The following is a 22,035-nucleotide window of genomic DNA, read 5'->3' as shown; positions in this document are numbered from 1 at the left end:
TGAAGCAGAGAGGGTTAAGGGCCTTGCTCAAGGGCCCAACAGTGGCAGTTTGCTGGAGTTTGAACCCTGATCCTTTGATCAACAACCCAAGCCTTAACCACTTGAAGAACATTAAGATGGAAGAAGAAGGAGACAATATCTATCCTTGAATGTTTAAAAAGCATATGAGAGTACGGTTGGTCAGGTGTCAATAAACCTTTGACTGTATAGTGTATATCTTATACAGAGCTCCACTTGATCATGGTGGGTCAGGGTTGAGGAAACACAACATGGACACACCTGCATGGACAAAGACCTGAGCTTAGTATCGACCCTTTGACTCAGGACCGGTGTGGCAACAACATTACTACAGTGTGCATTTAATAATGCTAAGAAGGTATAGGAACATTCCTGTAAAAGTTGGAGTAGCGTGCCTAACAACTGGACATCTTACAAACTGGCTATAGCTAAAATTTACACTATTTTGCAATACAAGAAGCAGCTCTTGCTGGAGGAAAAAAAAGTCTCTTTGCAGTCTCATTCATTGCCCATCCATTTTCTCTAAATCACTTGAACTGTCATTTCCATTCTCTTACACTCCTTCCTCTCCTCTTCATAATGTTCCCCATCATTTTGTCCTTGTGCTGATTGGCTCTTCTCTTCTACAGCACATTTTTCTGCCACAAATTGTAATGAAATGCCAGAGAGTCTCAGTTTGCACTGATGTGACATTGCTATGTGCTTAACATATTGAATCCACCCTGTTTTTATAGATAATGGATTCAGGTTATGTTGGCTATGTTGGCTCAGAGTCCACGAGCTTGTGCTGCTACAGAGACAGGTGGGCTGTAGGAGTGTGTGTGACAGTGAGCTGCAGGAGCACTATGCGTTCGTTGATAACAAATGCAAAAGAAATGTACATGCTGAACACGAGGGCCAGAACACAGCTTACATGTCACGCCACTCCATGCACAAACAAAATACATGACACAAGCTGAAGCAAATGTGTTTCTGGACTACTGGAGCTTGTGCCTGTGTGTGTGTGTGTGTGTGTGTTTGTGTGTGCATGTTTGTTGATCGTGTTTGCTAACTAATGTCTCTATTTGACTATTGATTGTATATAGAAACTTTGTACTGTGTATTTGTGTGTGTTTGTGTGTGTGTTTGTCAGCATATTTAACTGGAATTCATTTCAAATGGACGCAGTTGTGTCAAACAGGTTACAAGTACAATTTTGATAAAACTACACAGAATGTAATTAAACTGTAATCCCTGATGCTAAAAGTGTAATAAATAAACAGGGAGATTAAACAGCCTAGAGCTCAGAGAATAAAAAAAACAGACAAACTGGTAGACAATTTGTTGCCAATGAATTTGTAATGGCTTTGATGACTGTAATTTCTTTCAGTTTCTCAATCTTATCCACGTCCTCTGTCTCCATGACTCTCTCTCTCTCTCTTTCTTACTCACTCTCTCTCTCTCTCTCTCTCTCTCTCTCTCTCTCTCACACACACACACACACAGAAACAGAGTCAGAACAAGAAACAGTTTCCAGAAGCAGATGGCTGGTGCATGAAACAGTAGTAAAGGAGAATCACAAACACCACAACTGGTAGAGATGATGAAGGAGAGATTAAAAAAAAGGGAGCAAGAAAGTGGGAAGTGGGAGAGAGATAGATAAAAAGAAAGAGAGAGATAGAGATAGAGACAGGGGAAGAGAGGGCAGGGGGGGTTGCAGGAATCAAACCAAACTGGTGTGAATTAGCATGTAATGTGTTGAGCTGCTGAAAACTGAATACACAGAGAGAGTGCAGTGTGTGTGATGAAACATCACAATGTGAACAACAAGCAATATCTATGGGGAATCTACCTACTCTGAACAACCCCCTACACACACAAAATCCACAAGGTGCCGTGACCAAGCACAAATTTCACACACCTGCACACTCCTCAGAGAGCAGATGGCAACCCCAGCAGGAAGAAGCCGAGCTGGCATACAGCACCTCAACAGCCATACACACACACACACACACACACACACACACACACACACATACACATACACATACACATACACACATACACATACACATACACATACACACACATACACATACACACACACACACATACACATACACATACACATACACACACACACATACACATACACACACATACACACACACACAGTTAGTAGAAAGTTCACTGTTTAAATGTTTGTTTGTTTTTGACGGCAAAATCTGAATATTCTACTTTAGTCACCTGATATAAATCCAAAGAAACATGTTTCCTAAATGATTCAGCTAAATAACCCTCAGGTTACTTAATTTGAGAACCAATTTTAAACAGTTCCCTTTCTCTGATTGACTCCACTATGCTCAATATTGCATGCTGGAGGCAAATCACAGTATTTTACTTTATGTTTTAAAGTAAAAAATGGTCACGCAGTAAAAAAAAAGAATTTCGGCATTTCGGCATCCTGAATCGTAGGCCTTATGATTCCCTTCCCTAGTATCAACTTTGTATTATTCCATCCCTGTACTGTGGGACTTGTCTTTGTGGTGTTATTATGATATGGCTAATAGAGAGCATTTTACCAAACGCAATGCAAAGGCAGAGCTTTAGTATCCTATAGATTTCTCTCGCTAGTCAGTGTGACAGACCACCACTTTATATTTGCTTGGTTGGTTTAAAGCTCCATCTCCCTGTCAATATGCATTGTCATAATTTGCCCCTTCTGAAGTTCACACAAGCTGACAAGACAGAATTACGCTGATGTATGACGATTGTTACCAAAGCCTTCAGAAAAGGGACTCATCTTGAGGAGAAAAAGGCAAATCCTGTTGGAAAACTGCACTCTGGGTAATTCTCCGGCATTAAATGAATGAAGGAAGCTCGGTATAATGTGCTGAGTTAGTTAATCAAGTGCACTTTATTACATATGGAGAACACAGAGTAGTTTCTGTATGTGAGTTAGCGTACTGCCGTTTCTTCATTCCACTAACAGACGAAAGCTTATTAAGGTGATACAGAGATAGAAATCCACCAGCAGCAGGTAAAGTATATAGTGAGTTGTGATTTGTAATAGAGCTTAGTGTTACACAGAATCAAATTTAATACCCAGTCACATTAGCATGGGACAATGCAACAGTTTATTTCCTGTCGATTTAGACAACTAAACTTATACTTATTTTATCCCAGAACCAGCAGGTGAAGGCTTTATGTTTTCAGGGTGTTTATATGTTCCTCCATCTGTGCACCCATCCAAGATACTCTTCAGCAAGATATCTCAAGAACAACTGGTTGTATATTTGTAGGATTTATGTGTTACCATGTGTGTGTGTTCACTGCTGTGTGTGCACTTTGGATGAGTTAAATGCAGAGAACGTATTATGAGTATGGGTCACCATACTTAGCTGTATGTCACGTCACTTTCCCTTTCAATGGAAAAAACTGATGCATTCCGTATAAAAGTTGTAAAAAGTTGACAAAAGTTGACATAAGTACACATATAAAACACGTATGTTTTTATAGGTTTACCCTGTCAACTTACACTGAAGTGAAAAGAAGATTACACAAGATTGGATAGTCAATATTTTTATGATTTTAATCTTCAACAGCTGTAGATTCGTTGACAATTTATGTTTCTAACTGTTTTTAAAAAGTAATGAATCTACTGCTTTTTACACATCAGAAGGTTCAATGATCTCAGAAGAGCTTCCCACTGAAGTGCTTGACACGTGAATGCAGGAGATCTGAATTTAATCTGTGCAAAATGTCACTGCAGACACGTTTATGATATTTGGCAGCGATTTCTTTTAAATATACAAAACACAAATAGTACAAATTCTACAGGCTTCGGGTATAAAGATTGTATCACCACTTTAAGCTGAGAACATTTAGCACATTATTTAGAAGAGTCATGAGAGGCCACAGAGACTGCGCTTAACTCCATTTCCCTTCACTTGTCGGTCACTGAAAACGTTATTTTCAGAAGCGTTAAGTGGTATCTTCTATGGGCTTTGTGTTTTGTGCTTCAGGCTACAAAATCATTTGATTTATAGTAAATGAACTAGCTTACAAATTTCATCAAATGTCAGATATTAATGAACTCAAATATGACTTAAAAAATCATTCACAAAAGTAAATTGGATTTAAACTTTTTGATATCTTAGATATATAAATCCCAGGGAGTGCCAATCAGCAACAACAAGAGCAATTGCAAATAAAACAGAAGAGACAAACTGGGAATGATATCAATGATTAGTCACACAGTCACATAGGGATCATTTGACAAACACTGAGATTAAGCTGAACTAAACTATATTATCACTGGAAAATCTCAGTGGCCAGATAATTGTAGAGCTGAACGCTCAGTATGCATGAAAGCACTGCGAGTCGACGAGTGAAAACAATACTCCTGTTAATCTGTAATAATCTTTTACATGAGTGCTCTAGAGGATTGGATGTGAAATGGCTAATAAACTTTAACGGCAGGTCGGCTACCTACACACAAACCTTATTTGAAGATCTTGTAAATCAGTTTATGACATAAATACGTAACAGTGTATTAAAGTAACATGAGTAACAGTCCGGCTTATTTTCTTCTAAAAAATCTTTGTTCTATTTGTAAACTGGATAATCTGATTCTTCCCTAAAGCTTGTTTAAAGTCAGCCAGCCATGAATCTTGTAGCATGACGTGTGGTGGAACCTTGAATCAAGAAGGAGTCACTTTTTTCTTGAATCACTTTTAAACCTATTCTTGCTTGTATGTATGTATGTATGTATGTATGTATGTATGTAAGATAGATAGATAGACAGACAGACAGATACATTTGTGATTAAATTGAATAAAAAGGCCTTAAAATGAAGTACATAGTTCATTTTAATTCAATGCTTCATTTATATTCAATAGCACTATAATAGACATCACTAAATTACAAATCACATCCTTTCCCCACTGTTCATCTAGAACATTTCCTGCCAGTAGCTAGAGCATACAGGTCGTATCCTCAGGTGCACAATTTCCAATCACAGCTAAAAATGACAGGCTACAGAAAGCTGTGACTGGACGAAAGAATGATAATGAAAGGCATGAAGAGAAATGAGAGAGAAAGACAGAGAGGAAATGAAAAAAGCATTGACTGAAGCAATTATTCCTGAAAAGGAGAGGAGTGGAAGTTAAATTTCACATAGCACTGAACACAAGATGTTGCACTGAGCCGTGTGCGTGTGTGTGTGTGTGTGTGTGTATGTGAGTGAGACAGAGAGAGACAGATGAATGAATGACTAAGGCATCACGTACAGCGACCACATGGTCTCTCCCAGTCACATGCTGCCCTCCTGATAACTGGCTTTTCACCAGCAATGTTATCCCCCATCTCACCCACCCGCCCACACACACACACATAGTCACAAAGATAGTCATGCACATAATAATTCTACCTTTGTGGGGCACTTCTAACAGCCTGTGTGTTACTACAGTTAAATGAGAGAAGAAATTCTTTGGGTTCTTTTAGGAGAACTAGCCAAATTAGGAAAACTATAAAAACTTGAACACACACACACACACACACATACGCACACATACACACACATACAGTACACACACACATACACACACATACACACACACACATACACACACCCTGGTCTGAGCCAGTTCTTTTTTTGGTCTGACCCTGACAGCATGAATCATCAACCGAGTGATATGATGCCAGATGTGATAAGAGAGTAGCACTTACAATAAAACCACATCATGTGTCTAAGGGTCACAGTTGATAAATATTTTTTCTCCCACACAAGGAGAAAACACAGCAACTGGTACTGACTTTTGCTCCTAATGCTGACTATGCATTTAAATGAACGGCACTAACTCGCATAATATAATTTCTGTTGAATAAGATTTCAGTGTCAGAGAACAAACAGTTATTACTAATTATGACTAACCTGCTGCTCATTCTCCACATCATTCCAGCCAAGTTTGAAAGCAATCAAAGGTTTTTAATCTTTTCACATTTCCCTCAGATCTTTTCATTCAGTAGGTATCACAACGTGTTACAAACTAATACATCATCTGTAGTGTATGTTATTTACATGGACAACAATTTCTATGTCAACATCTTATACTTTATTGTTCATTTCCCTTGCTAGTTGTTAATGTTCTGCCAGACACTAATTAAAAACAATTCTCTTATTAACTGCTAATCGTATATCTGCTTTCAGGACTCGTATGTGCTAATGACAAATAATTTACACATAATAATAAAGGATGTTACCCGTAATAAAGTTTGCTCTGGTTTCTTACACCTAGCATATCAACCTGACAAAGCATGGTGAGTAAAATAATGTAATAAAGTATGTAGAGCTAGTGATAAAATGTGATAACTAACCTACTGAGTCTACTTTTCTTCCAGCTAACGAAGCCTGCACATGATTTTTTTTTGTCCTACGTACCTGGGCAACTGAGGTGTCCACCCCTGACTGTATCAGTCCTTGACAAATAATGAATTATAAAGTGTATTAGAACAGAAGAGTGTACTCGTTTTTTAAATGGGAGTAACAGTGTGCTCTTTCCACAAATTGCAAAAAGGTGGCTGTTCCCAGAAGATGATCTGAAAGCAGGAGGCACCAAATCCTGAGGTTTAAACCACAGCTAAGCGGAGTTGAGAGCAGCATATCGCAGTCAGCCATTAATTATAAATGCAGGGCCGTTTCTCAGCAGCCTGGCTGTAGCACTGGCTTTCCTTTCAGCTTCAGCTACTATAGTGGGAATAGCAGTTCAAGTGGTTTAGAGCTATCAGGAGCCACTTCAAACCTGAATAATTAAACCACATTTCAAAGCTCTTTTTCTCTCACACAATATGCACACAGAATCTGGAAGTTGGAAGTGAATCCAACATGTGGACACTCATTGTGTAAACTGCTCATGATGTGGTCCTGTCTGTCACCTTACTGCATTTAAACAGCTCGACATTGAGGCAAACAACCCATCGCTTTGTTTCTGCCGGTAGCTGGATTACTAATGAAAGGATAACATCCCGTCACAAAGAATGCCCACATGTATAATTCATCAGATGTTCATTATTATGGCTTCATTTAGAGCTGAGCTACAAAAAGCCACCTGACAGAGCAAAGGCGGATGACACTCTTGATCATTTCACTTCTTATATAAAATTAAACCTTGCCACAATACAGTCTGTTCATATGAAAAAAGAACACAGTCGACGCACAGGATAAATAAATAAATAAATAAATAGCTGTGGTAAATTCCTGTATTGCAGTTGTGTTTCGTCAACACTGTTTGGTGATACACTAAAATTAAAAGTCCTGTCTGAAGCGGAAACAGATCATGGGACAAAATACAAACTAAGAACCAGATTTTAGTCCTTTAATAATGACCACTGCGTTAATTTAAAAAACATGTCTCTGATAATTATTTTATAGAATGTAACTCAAACAGCCCCTCCTCGAACCGCCACCTTATTGTGGTGGAGGGGTTTGCGTGCCTGAATGATCCTAGGAGCTATGTTGTCTGGGGCTTTCTGCCCCTGGTAGGGTCTCCCAAGGCAAACAGGTCCTGGGTGACAGGCCAGACTAAGAGCGGTTCAAATACCCCTTATGAGTAGTTTAATAACAAGGTCCGTGACGTCGCCCGGTATGGCGCAACCGGGGCCCCACTCTGGAGCCAGGCCCGGGGTTGGGGCTCGCATGCGAGCGCCTGGTGGCCGGGTCTTACCCCACGGGGCCCGGCCGGGCTCAGCCCGAAGGAGCGACGTGGGGCCGATCTCCTGTGGGCCCACCACCTGCAGGAGGGACCGTAAGGGGCTGGTGCAATGTGGATTGGGTGGCAGTTGAAGGCGGGGGCCTCGGCGACCCAATCCCCGGACACAGAATCTGGCTCTAGGGACATGGAATGTCACCTCGCTGGGGGGAAAGGAGCCTGAGCTGGTGCAGGAGGTTGAGAGATACCGACTAGAGATAGTTGGGCTCGCCTCCACGCACAGCTTGAGCTCTGGAACCCAACTCCTTGAGAGAGGCTGGACTCTCTACTACTCTGGAGTTGCCCGCGGTGAGAGGCGGCGGGCTGGTGTGGGCTTGCTCATAGCCCCCCAGCTCAGCAACCATGTGTTGGAGTTCACCCCGGTGAACGAGAGGGTCGTTTCCCTGCGCCTGCGGGTCGGGGATAGGTCTCTCACTGTTATTTGTGCTTACGGGCCAAATGGCAGTGTAGAGTACCCGACCTTCTTGGCGTCTCTGGAAGGGGTGCTGGAAAGTGCTCCAACCGGGGACTCCATCGTTCTACTGGGGGACTTCAACGCTCATGTGGGCAGCGACAGTGACACCTGAAGGGGCGTGATTGGGAGGAACGGCCCCCCCGACCTGAACCCGAGTGGTGTTCTGTTATTGGACTTCTGTGCTAGTCACAGTTTGTCCATAACGAACACCATGTTCAAGCATAAGGGTGTCCATCAGTACACATGGTACCAGGACACCCTAGGTCGGAGGTCGATGATCGACTTTGTGGTTGTTTCATCTGACCTCCGGCCGTATGTCTTGGACACTCGCGTGAAGAGAGGGGCGGAGCTGTCAACTGATCACCACCTGGTGGTGAGTTGGATCCGATGGCGGGGGAGGAAGTTGGACAGACTTGGCAGACCCAAACGTACTGTGAGGGTCTGCTGGGAACGTTTGACAGAGTCTCCAGTCAGAGAGAACTTCAACTCCCACCTCCGGCAGAGCTTCAACCAGATCCCGAGGGAGGTTGGAGACATTGAGTCCGAGTGGACCATGTTCTCCACCTCCATTGTCGACGCAGCCACTCGGAGCTGTGGCCGTAAGGTCTCCGGTGCCTGTCGTGGCGGCAATCCCCGAACCCGGTGGTGGACCCCGGAAGTAAGGGATGCCGTCAAGCTGAAGAAGGAGTCCTATCGAGCCTGGTTGGCTCGGGGGACTCTGGAGGCAGCTGATAGGTACCGGAGGGCTAAGCGAGCTTCAGCCTGGGTGGTTGCGGAGGCAAAAACTCGGGTCTGGGAGGAGTTTGGTGAGGCCATGGAGAAGGACTATCGGTTGGCCTCGAAGAAATTCTGGAAAACCGTCCGGCGCCTCAGGAGGGGGAAGCAGTGCCCTGCTCACACTGTTTACAGTGGGAGTGGGAATCTGCTGACTTCGACTGGGGACATCCTCGGACGGTGGAAGGAGTACTTCGAGGTTCTCCTCAACCCCACCGACATGTCTTCCATTGAGGAAGCAGAGGCCGAGGGCTCAGTTGTGGACTCGTCGATCCCCCAAGCTGAGGTCACTGAGGTAGTTGAGAAGCTCCTCAGTGGCAAGGCACCGGGGGTGGATGAGATCCGCCCTGAGTACCTCAAGTCTCTGGATGTTGTGGGGCTGTCTTGGTTGACACGCCTCTGCAACATCGCATGGAGGCTGGGGACAGTGCCTCTGGACTGGCAGACTGGGGTGGTGGTCCCTCTGTTTAAGAAGGGGGACCGGAGGGTGTGTTCCAACTACAGGGGGATCACACTACTCAGCCTCCCCGGAAAAGTCTATGCCAGGGTACTGGAGAGGAGAATTCAGCCGATAGTCGAACCTCGGATTCAGGAGGAACAATGCGGGTTTCGTCCCGGTCGTGGAACACTGGACCATCTCTATACCCTCGCCAGGTTGCTGGAGGGTTCATGGGAGTTTGCCCAACCAGTCCACATGTGCTTTGTGGATCTGGAGAAGGCATTCGACTGTGTCCCTCGTGGTGACCTGTGGGGGGTGCTCTGGGAGTATGGGGTCCAGGGCCCTCTGCTAAGGGCTGTCCGGTCCCTATATGACCGGAGCAGGAGTTTGGTTCGCATTGCCGGCAGTAAGTCAGACTTGTTCCCGGTGCATGTTGGACTCCGGCAGGGCTGCCCTTTGTCACCGGTCCTGTTCATTATCTATATGGACAGGATTTCTAGGCGCAGTCGGGGGCCGGAGGGAGTCCGGTTTGGGGACCACAGGATTTCGTCTATGCTTTTTGCAGATGATGTTGTCCTGTTGGCTTCCTCAAATCAGGACCTTCAGCGTGCACTGGGATGGTTTGCAGCCGAGTGTGAAGCGGCGGGGATGAGAATCAGCACCTCCAAGTCCGAGGCCATGGTTCTCAACCGGAAAAGGGTGGCTTGCCCCCTTCAGGTTGGTGGGGAGCTCCTGCCTCAGGTGGAGGAGTTTAAGTATCTTGGGGTCTTGTTCACGAGTGAGGGAAGGATGGAGCGGGAGATCGACAGGCGGATCGGTGCATCTTCTGCAGTGATGCGGTCGATGTACCGGTCTGTTGTGGTGAAGAAAGAGCTGAGCCGCAAGGCGAAGCTGTCTATTTACCAGTCGATCTACGTTCCTACCCTCACCTATGGTCATGAGCTTTGGGTCATGACCGAAAGGACAAGATCCCGGATACAGCCGGCTGAAATGAGTTTCCTCCGCAGGGTGGCTGGCGCTCCCTTAGAGACAAGGTGAGGAGCTCGGTCACCCGGGAGGAGCTCAGAGTAGAGCCGCTGCTCCTCCACATCGAGAGGAGTCAGCTAAGGTGGCTCGGGCATCTGTTTCGGATGCCTCCTGGACGCCTCCCTGGGGAGGTGTTCCGGGCATGTCCAACCAGGAGGAGGCCCCGGGGAAGACCTAGGACACGCTGGAGGGACTATGTCTCTCGGCTGGCCTGTGAACACCTCGGTATTCCCCCGGAAGAGCTGGAGGAAGTGTCTGGGGAGAAGGAAGTCTGGGCGTCCCTGCTTAGACTGCTGCCCCCGCGACCCGGCCCCGGATAAGCGGTAGAAAATGGATGGATGGATGGATGGTAACTCAAACAGAAGGTATACATGTGACACTGCCACTGAGAATTACAAGCTGCTAGCGAAATGTGATGGTGTTAGCATCAAGTGTACAGAGAAAGCACTTCTATATTTAAACCACTTTGCCTACAGCCTGGAGATTTTTATCACAACTGAAATTACATGCAAGTGTTCCTATTTGACATACGTCTTATAGATTTATTTATTTAATTAATGAGCTAATTAAAAAACAAGCAAAACTTGTCAGAATGCATACTGAATGTTAGCAGCATTTCTCTGGCAACAAAACCTACTTATGAAATGCTTGTGCTAGAAAAGTACTTGACAGAATGAGTTTAGACAGAAAGTTTTTTTTCCCCCCACACACAACTCATGAACATTGCGTGGTGTGTTAGTGTAAGGTAAGGTAGTAGTTCGTGTCCACTTCACTGCTACTTCACCCTGTCAGGGAGTTTAAAAAGGCTTCACTGATTGCGTGGCGCTGCTCAGAAGCACCACAAACATGTCTGGTTAACAAAATGGCAGAATCTGCAAAACCAGATTAATGTGTTATGAGTTTTTAATTATGCATACACAAAAAAATATCCGTTTTCAGTGTGTACTAATAACGATTACTCTCTCACTCACTCATTTTCTACCGCTTATCCAAACTACCTCGGGTCACGGGGAGCCTGTGCCTATCTCAGCCGTCATCGGGCATCAAGGCAGGATACACCCTGGATGGAGTGCCAACCCATCGCAGGGCACACACACACACACACTCTCATTCACTCACGCAATCACACACTAGGGACAATTTTCCAGAGATGCCAATCAACCTACCATGCATGTCTTTGGACCGGGGGAGGAAACCGGAGTACCCGGAGGAAACCCCCGAGGCACGGGGAGAACATGCAAACTCCACACACACAAGGTGTCCACACCTGGAGGTGTGAGGCGAACGTGCTAACCACTAAGCCACCGTGCCCCCAATAACGATTATTATAAAAATGTATTAATTAGCCACTCTACTCTTAATTCTCATTCATGTCACCATTTTAAAAAAAATTGTGCGACACATTACCATTATCACATTACCATTATCACACATGGACAATAGAACACTGATAAAATATAAATGGCATAAATAGATATACTTTTGTTCATCTTTAGTCACAATGAAGATAAATGTGCAAAAATAATTAACTTTAGTTTCATTAAAGCTGAGTAAACAAATTGGTAATGTCTCATTGCCGTGGCACGGGTTCGATTCCCAATCCCAGGTAATACGGGAGGTTTGTGTCAGGAAGGTCATCCTGTGCCAAATCTAATATGCGGACCGCGTGATCCACTGTGGCGACCCCTAACAGGGAGCAGCCGAAAAAAGAAGGAAAAAAAGGTAAAGTAATTATGATTGGTTCTCTGTCATCCAGAAGAAGAAAACACCAGAGAAAAAAATTAATCTCTTAAATGAAAAACTCATTATTGCTCTTTGTATTAGTAGTTAATTCAGCACAGAGCTTACAATTAATAATAAGAAGCTAATTAAAAAAGTTCAAAGGAGCTTTAACAAATTGAAATAACTTAACATTTCTGGTCTGATTTTTCAGCATGGTGTCACGTCCAGGATTTATTGCTGCCTCTTACTCCGTGTTCCTGGGACAGGCTCCAGATCCACTGTGGCCCTGACCAGACTAAAGCTGTAGTTAAGATGAAGAAAGAAATGAATGAAGAATTCATTCATTCATGTTTAGGAATCAATTATATCCTCGTCGGTGTCACAGTAGATCGGGAAATCTGATCCGGGAGCACTCAGCACAAGGCAGCTATACACCCTGGTCTACTTACCAGTCTCTCTATCTAGCTTCTGATGTATTTACAAAAGCAGTAGCTTAGCCGTTAATATTCATTGTGAGTGACCGACAGGTTAAAGTTGAAGTCCCAGTCCTGCCAAAAATCCACTTCTGGACCATCGAGCATGATCCTTACCCTTCAGCAGCTCAGCAGTTTGCTTAAGCAACAATCTCTCAGCTGTAAGGTGGTGTGGTTAGTGATAAAAAAAAATCATAGGTAAATAATAAAGTCTGTCATTATAACAGGATGGCAAATTTCCCAGATGCCATTTCACAGTATTTTAATTTTTAAATCTGTAAGTTTAATTACACATTATGCATGTTGCTGTATGATTAAATAACCCTGATCGCAAGTAAAGCTGTGCCTAGTTTGTAGGTTTCATGGCCACATTAATGACTAACTATACAAAACCGCAGCTTGGGCAAATGTGTCTGGAACTGTAACAAAGACTGTGTTCATTTCAAGCCTTTAACAAGACCAAAGAGCTCCTTTAAATATAACTGAAGAAGAACTTGGAAGAGGACATCAAAAATAAGCTAATTCAAGTATCCTTTGTTTCGATAATAAGAGATTGTTATTAAATGTACACACACTCATGTTGCTTTGATGTTTGTGTGTAAAATGTGGTAAAAAAAAAAAACTAGCATGTACACTTCTGTCTAAAATGCTCTCTTTCCTCTTGGGCTGTTCAAGCTTCACCATGGCTGGGTCTCCTTTTGGTCATGTTACTGGACTTATGCATGAAAATATACACAGGTCTGGAAAGCTGTGCGCTAACCTCAAAAACATAAACAGACTCGATGACGTAAAATGAATTAAAAGATATTTCAGGTAGATATATAAAAAGTTGTATATCTTAATCTTCTTGCATCTCTGCTCCAGTTTGGGTCATAAAATATGTTCAAGACACTGTCATGATGAAACAAGTGTGCTAATTACAAGATGTCCAAGGATTTCTATAATAGATAATAGAGTTAGCATACATTCAGATTCTTTTCCTCACCTACAAAATAGACAACAACGTTGCCTACACCTATGTTTTCTCATTGTCTGCATCTCCAACATCTCCCACCAACCAACCTCCATAGATATAAGAGCCATGTCTTCTGAGGACTGTCACACTTAACCTCAACTCACCTGCCACTTTAAAAGGAACACCTGCACACCTAGATGTTCATGAAATTATCTAACCAATCACTTAGCAGAAGCGCAATGCATAAAGTCATGCAGATACAGTTTGTGTTTGTCTCAAAAATCGGAATAGGGATAAATGTGATTTAGGTGACTATTTCAGAATGAGTTTTCCTCAAACTGCATTTCTCCTGGGAACACAAACACACACACACCAGAGGTTACACATAATGTTGCAGAAAACAAAAAACACCCAATTTTTGTGGGCCAATTTTCAATGAAGACAGAATGAAAATACTACTAAATGGTAACAAAGAGAACAAAGTGAACAAGAGAAGCACACTTTCAGCCAGTTATGTGGTGCAAAATCAGTCAAGGTAAAATATGAACTCACAAACACCTTGCAATTTGTTTCAGAGAGGTCATGCAAGATACAAACTCAACTGTCTAAATTAATATCGGCACTTTTCTTTTGAAGACTTATTCTGAGCAATTTACAACAAAGGATAAAAAAAAAAACTAAAAGCTTCCAAAGAAGCTTCTCTAAAAGTACCACATCGTCCATCCATTACAGCCAGAGTTTCATGTCTCCGCTGTCTTTATCCAAGGTAAGAGGGTAACTAAAGAACTAAGGTGCATCTGATTCACTATCTGTAAGAGATTACTCAGAAATGGACCATCATATTGACACACACACCTACACACACCCACTCCATCAAGTGAATATTTGTGTCAGCTCCGTCAGGGACAGGAGGGCAATGTAAACCCTGCCCTGTTCTTCTTTTTTGCAAATGAGAAAATAAAAGCAAAGGAAAAAGAGGAACAAAGGGTCAGTCAACCTTTCCGCCTGTCTCTCCAAAAGCAAAAATAACAAGAACTACGTTTCCTGTTTTTTTGCCCCAGGAAATGAGCTTCAGGCTGGAATTATATAAAAACAGGCTATGCTGTAAACACATCTTTTTCACTCCAGGATGTCCCATTAAATCAATACAGGCTGGTAAAATAAACAGGGATGATCCAACACACAACTATATAAAAGTGAACCTAACCGAAAATATTTATTAAACACCGTATTACTGCATTTACTCAGGCAATGCTGTTTCAAAGGCATTCGCAGGAACAGTAAAGAGCTTGCATATCTAACATGGGGAGCACGTTGAGGAAAAAGTAAATAATCATGTTTCAGGAAATAAGATTTATCCAAATACAGGTTTTTTAGTGAAATGTTGATCCCGGTTAGTATTTCCACTGAGTTTACACAGTGACTCCATTGTGTGACCCTTTCAGGCATGAGTATCAGTCAGTCTGTCTGTCAATGAGCAAAAAAACCTATTCTATGCTAAACCACTCAAAAACACTAAAACAAAGCTGATCTAAACATCATAAAGAAAAAGTGTTTATAAATGTAGAACGTGTGGTACGAGTTAGTATATCAGCTGTAAGCCGCCGAAGTTGTCCACCAGCTACGCCACAAAGATCTCAGACACGTTCTCTAATACGTGCTTCCTGACGACCTTAATGCACACCAACACTAATATAGTAGCTTAACCTATGACACACATACTGTCTTTTTTAGTAATACTTAATCAAGTCACATCTGTCTTCAGCCATATGAACTATATAACTGTGCCCTTTAGTGTAAAAGAGATAAGGAACAAAAGAGAGCTAGAGGTCCATTTACTTTGTATTACTGCAGACAATGTCAGAATAAATTAGTAATTTGCTAGAACTGAGCTTTATAGGACCTAAAGGGTGTCAATGTGAAGATATGAAGTGAAGAGATTTAGTAGAAGGGCCATAAATAACATGACATTTTATATGTACATCACAGCACTGGACTCTATCTTTAATAGAAAGCTGAAATGTGAAACAAAGTGCATAGGAAGCAAATCCAACGCATAAACAGTTGCCAAAGCAGGACAGGAATCAGTAGATCAGAAGGAGTATAGATGAGAGGTTGACTAAACTATGGGAGAGTAAAAGGCATGATAGTCATCTGTGAGGCATGTAGTCAGGAGGATTCACATACAACCACTGGATCAGATCTGTCATATTTTTCCAATACAATCAATTTCCATAATATGTACTGAATGTTGGAAAAGACAGAGCCATGCTTACATGCACATAAACACAGGACAACGTGAGGGTTTGTATGGCTTTCTTACAAATAATCCAACACAAAAAAATGGACACGAGGCACGACACAAGGATGGGAACCCGCAGATACATCCCTGATGGATACCTGTCCAGATGTTGACTAACAGCAGTTACACCTCTGTGTAAAATTGTAAACAAATCGCCTTGAGCGTTGATGTGTTTACTTTTACGCCCTCTGTATTTCTCTGTGGTGAACTTACCGAGTATTTTAGGTGTTTCTCATGAAACAAACCCAATGTTTGTGCTGAGCAAGTGAGAGAAAGAACTCATAAAAGCGACAAAAACAACGTTTCAGCCCTAAATGTAACCTGCAACTGGCCAAGCAACACTGCCAGAATAGACACTTTTCACAAGGCGGTGTGTTTTAAATCTGCTAGTCTGAACACAACACAACACAACACACACCCCTTGTCTCTCTCTCACACACAGAGAGAGAGAGAGAGAGAGAGAGAGAGAGAGAGAGAGAGAGAGAGACACAGATGTCTTACCTTTGGAATTGCTGAAGGCGGTGTACCAGGAGAGCGATATGAGCCCGCACACTCCAAACACTAACACTGTCAGGAAGGTGCCATTTCTGAGCCTCATCTCCGTATCATGTCCGCTGTGAGCGCGGGGGGCTTCTGATCAGAGGATCCAGAGGGAACCACACACACGGAGACGTCCGTATGCTCTCGCGCGCATTCAGCGCAGGCTGCGAGTAAAGGCGAGAGAGAGAGAGAGAGAGAGAGAGAGAGAGAGAGAGAGAGAGAGAGAGAGAGAGAGAGAGGTGTGAAGAAGAGGAGAAGGAGGAGGAGAAGGTAGACGTGAGACAGGAGAGGAGGGGACGACTGTATTCGTTTGCCGTTTGCCAGCTACTGGCGTACGAACACAGAGGGGCGTGTGTGTGTATGTGTGTGTGTGAGAGAGAGATAAAGAGAGAGAGAGAGAGAGAGGACGAGAGAGAGAGGGAGAGAACGAGAGAGAGAGATAAAGAGGGAGCGATAAAGAGAGAGAGAGAGAGAGAGAGAGAGAGAGATAAAGAGGGAGCAGTAAAGAGAGAGAGAGAGAGAGAGAGAGAGAATGTTTACAGGTCTGAGTGATTGCTCATGTCTAAAATGACATGCTACTATACAGCTCCTGTCTTCCAGACTTAAGAGCTGCCCCTTGTTAGAGTTTCACAGTCCTGGACCTGGAGAAGACCTCCCCCTGAGTATGGGAAACGCTTAAACGTGTAGGACAGGGGTTTCTCCACAAAACCAGGGTCAAGAGAATCCTTAATCTCTATGCAGAGCCTTATCACGGTGTGCTTTCTCAGTAGAAGACCTTGAGAAGAATATGACACTAAGATGTATTAATTATCCCCTTAAATAGCCCTTGAAGAACCATTCAAAAAGTGTAGTGCTGCACTATAGTAATTAAAATAATGTCAGAATTGGACTAGTCTCCAGAATGATGAGAAGTGATTTGTGCAGTATTATTCTGACACACTGTTTAGCAGGGCAGAATGCGGTTTGGGACGGAGCCAATGAGGGTGCAATGGCTCTGCAACGCAGCTGCTCCTCCATCCGGTCAGAGCGCATGCAGCTGCCCACTCAGCATCCAGATTTACAAATGCTCTCATTCAGCTGGTAAAGAGCAACACCAGTAACAAATTTGCTGTCTCGTATCCTGATTATGTCTCACCCTGTTTGCTATTTTTGCCTTAGAGGTTTTTATTTTTAAACTCACTTGCAGAATACATTGCCTCCAAGCTGACATTAATTATAGGCCTATTTGGTGGTGGTTGTTGTTGTTGTTGTTGTTTTGTTTGGGTTTTTGGAGTTAATGAGGATTGGATTAAACAATAAATGTTTTTACCAAGCTTTGATAATGGTGTACTACAATTACCACTACTGTAAGTACATTCCATTATTGTTATTCTGTAATAAAATATCTAATCTTTTAGAGGTTAAAACAATCAAAACATCAAAAATAATGCAGGAAAGCAATTTTTAAAGTTTATTTCTCTTCACACTTATTTGGAACAAGAATTCCGCAAAATTAAGTGGCCGATGTTTGGTTCTAATTTGGTTACCAGCCTTCACAATCCGATTTTTTTTTCTTTTTAGAAGTATGGAGGAAATATTAATATTAATTGCATTAATAGTTTGTTTCTTGTGCTACTCTTTAAGCAGTAATAATATCATACATTAAGATTCAGAAATACTAGCTTTCAAATAAATACCATTATTCATGCGTATAAAGATTCATCTATGGGTCAATGAGTGGAGTCCATGAAATCAGAGGTCAATCAAAAAAAAACTCAACTTTTCAACTTCTTCCCATACTACTCTCTGCTTCCCTTCTAGTTGAGTCTTTTAGGCTCGTGAAATAATAACCAACAAGAAATGTGCAAAATATGATATATTAAAATACATTTAGTGTATGATACAATAATGTTTTTTCTCCCTTATTTCGTCACTTGTTAATGCCATGTTGCATGCAGACTATGTGACCTCTGCTCTAGACTTAGACTATCAGAGCACATTACAGAGCTTAGCATTTACCACCCAATTCACCTCATCAGCCAACTAACAAGGCTTTCATGGGTTAGAGTCACTGTATTTGGAGACACATTAAGAGGTCAATAGTACAAAGCTGTGAGAAGATGGTGATTCATTAGGTTAGACTGTGTGAGCTCTTCTTGTTTAATTGACATAAAAAAGAAGACTGATGAAAACAGGAGTTCCCGACGCTAATCCCTGAGAGCTGGAATCCAGTACATTTCAGTGAATTTCTCACTACACAAACATCTATTGATAACTCATATGAGTTGAATAAGTTGAATCACCTCCGGCTCTGCAGAAATTGTGCGGAATTGTGTGGTTTTCTAATCCTTGCACAGTTCTTTTATTATTTTTAATGTGAAATATGCCTCATTCAGTTAATTAATGGGCCTTCTTTCACAATGTCGATGTGTTAGAGAAGGCGAGCCAAAAGGTTGAGGTTTGGAAATCATGGCACTTTCATGGAACCAAAAGGAACCAAAATGCATAGATTCTCTTGGACTAAGATAATATATGAGTCTTTGGTTTACAGTGGAAACTTAAGGATTCATATAATTCATTTGTCACAAACATGGTTATACATGGTACAGCACTTTGTGTACCTTTGAATGCTCACGTTTATATTATTACTTCTTAACCTAGATAAACAAAACTGAACTAGCTTCCTAAAGTTTGCCTTGATCTAACATCTAACACATTTTCTTAAGAAATGGCGCCATCTAGTGGCTAATTGCAAATTTCTGAGAATATGGCGATGATTAGTAGCTTATTAAAATGTCTAGGGGGGATTAAAAAGGCTAAACTCATTTCATTCAAGTAGTTTGTTGGAACAAAGGGAATGAAGTTGATGTTTTCTTGTGACAAATAATATTTTGGCCTATCTAGTCTTTAGGAAATCTGGGATAAAGTCACATTCCCTCGAAACATCCAATAATACTGGAAATTAGTTAATACTGTGTTGATGAATGAAACACATGACTTCAGTAAAGCAGCTTTTGTCTTAATACTCTATAATCTCGTCTTAGAATTTGTTTATCGTTTGTTTGTTGATTTAGACGCGTGTTGTCTTCGATTAAACAGCAGACAGGAAACGGAGCTGTCAGGTCGAGAAACTTCTGTCAGGTCGAGAAACTTCTGTCAGGTCGAGAAACTTCTGTCAGGTCGAGAAACGTCTCGCGCTTTCTTCTAGTTCTCGCCTCGTCATTTTTGGCCACGTCACTACGAGAGAACCACGTGACACACGTGAGTCAGTGTCAGCTGATAGTAAGGTAACTGGTTTGGAGAAAGTGCCAACGTCACGTCACGGGGCATGACAACATTCTTACCTTTCTCAGTGAGTTGTTACAGGTCCCTATAGCATCATGATTAGTAAACATTTATCAACAATGATTCTGCCAATTTAAAAAGAATGTATATATATATATATATATATATATATATATATATATATATATATATATATATATATATATATATATATATATGTGTGTGTGTTTGTGTTTGTGTTTGTGTCAAGAGTCAAGTCAAGAAGCTTTTATTGTCATTTCAACCATATATAGCTGTTGCAGTACATAGTGAAATGAGACAACGTTTCTCCAGGATCAAGGTGCTACATAGAAACAAAGACAGGGCTAAAGACTTGTAAGTAGTCTTAGCCACATAAAGTGCAACTGTGCAACCTGGTGCAAACAGTGCAGGACAAGACAAACAAGACAGACAAGACAGTGCAGGACAAAAGACAGTGCAGGACTAAAGACAGTGCAGGACCAGACAGTGCAGGACAAGACAGTGCAGGACAATGACAGTGCAGACACAAGTTACAAGACAATACAAAAAGTACAAAAAATGCAGTACACAAAAGACAATAAATAGTAAACTAGTAAACTAGTAAAATAGTGTGTGTGTTTGTTTGTGTGTGTGTGTGTGTGTGTGTGTGTGTGTGTGTGTGTGTATTTATGTGCATCTATACACCTTACTGTACATATATATATATATATATATATATATATATATATATATATATATATATATATATATATATATATACAGTATCTATATATATTACATGCTGTACATATGTTTACATATATACCTATAAATATTACACGATGTACATATGCTATATATTTATCTGCACTTGTCTATTTGCACAGTTGCTACTCTTTGCACTTATGGTAGATGCCAAGCTGCATTTCGTTGCATAGATAGATAGATAGATAGATAGATAGATAGATAGATAGATAGATAGATAGAGCTAATTACATATATTAATATGCTCTCACATTATGGAAGATTATATGGAGAATTAAATCTGAAAACTGAGTCAAAATGCTTAAATAATTGGCAGACACTGGTATCAATTGATATAATTTTATAGAAAAAGGCAAGATAAAATTGATTTTAAAGGCAAGACAGTTTATTTCTATAGCACATTTTATACACAAATTCAATTACAAGTCCTTTACATATGTACAATCAAATTTAAGACAAAGAACGTTAAAAGATGAAAGACTGATATGAAGATATTTATTTTAAAAAGTTACAAAATAAAAAAAGATTAGAAATTAAATTAATCAATTAAACATGATTAAACAGTTGATTTTTATTCTGGGGAAAAGAAATAATAATAAAAAGTATATTAAAAGTCTTGTGGTGATATTAAGGTAGGGATTTTTTTCAAATCTTGATGTTACATTAGGCCAAGAGTGTCCAAACAGTATTTAAGTGGTTAGATCAGATCTCCTGAACATACCTGGGTCCATTTATTATATACATCATAATGAATATGAGGTCAAAGTGCAGAGTTTCATCTTTAATTTCAGGGCATCTCCAGTCATATTCAAGTCAAGGCTTTCGAATTGTCATTTTAACCATATATAGCTAATGCAGTACACAAAGTTCACTTTTCCTGCTGTACACTACTCTGGCACTGGAACATTTAAGCTGAAGCGAGGACTAGAAAACAGGATGTTTTAATTAATAACAAAGTATGTCATTATAAAAATACAAAATTATAACTGGTGTTTATGATTAATATTTAATATAGAATAAAACTTGATGGGAATGGCTGTTATGGGAAATAATCAGTGACTGAAGGTACGATGCCAAAAAATAATAAAAAAATAAGACAAAAATAATATGTTTCAAAAAAGTTTCCAAAATGTTAGCTTATATACGTAGATAAATTATTATATTTATTAAATTATTATATATTATATACACAATGGTAAAGTATCAGTATCCATGACGAATGTGTAAATTGCTGTTGTCTTTTGTCCTTTGGTTAGCCAATATAACAGTATCATTCTAAAATTAATTCTAGTAGTCAGACCAACTTTAGTGAACATGTTCCAGATTCCAGGTATTTTCTACCATCTGAGATATTTTTTGGAGATCAAAATCAGAATCAGAATCAGGTTCAGGTTTATTGGCCAAGTGTTTCGACACACCCAAGGAATTTGTTTCCAGCTGTTTGTGACTCAAAAGTACAGACATAAATAACACTATACTATACAAGACAATACAGACTATACAAGAAAATGTAGATGTGATACAACAGATATTATGAGTATTAAATTTGAATACA

At 41.1% G+C, this 22,035-nt stretch overlaps 1 protein-coding gene across 1 annotated transcript in view; it reads right to left on the bottom strand.

The window, feature by feature from the left end:
- Window positions 1-16,771, bottom strand: part of mgat4b (alpha-1,3-mannosyl-glycoprotein 4-beta-N-acetylglucosaminyltransferase B) — a 131,139-nt gene extending 114,368 nt beyond the window's left edge. Inside the window, exon 1 of the mRNA XM_060884491.1 lies at window positions 16,413-16,771. Within this exon, the coding sequence (XP_060740474.1) occupies window positions 16,413-16,509 (97 nt within the window). The 5' untranslated portion in view covers window positions 16,510-16,771. The remainder of the gene's footprint in view (window positions 1-16,412) is intronic.
- Between the last annotated feature and the right edge of the window lie 5,264 nt (window positions 16,772-22,035).

The sequence above is a fragment of the Tachysurus vachellii genome, chromosome 13 (genome assembly GCF_030014155.1).
Source record: "Tachysurus vachellii isolate PV-2020 chromosome 13, HZAU_Pvac_v1, whole genome shotgun sequence".
NCBI lineage: Eukaryota > Metazoa > Chordata > Actinopteri > Siluriformes > Bagridae > Tachysurus > Tachysurus vachellii.
Note: the sequence above shows the minus strand (reverse complement) of the source record. Positions and strands in the feature narration are given on the sequence as shown.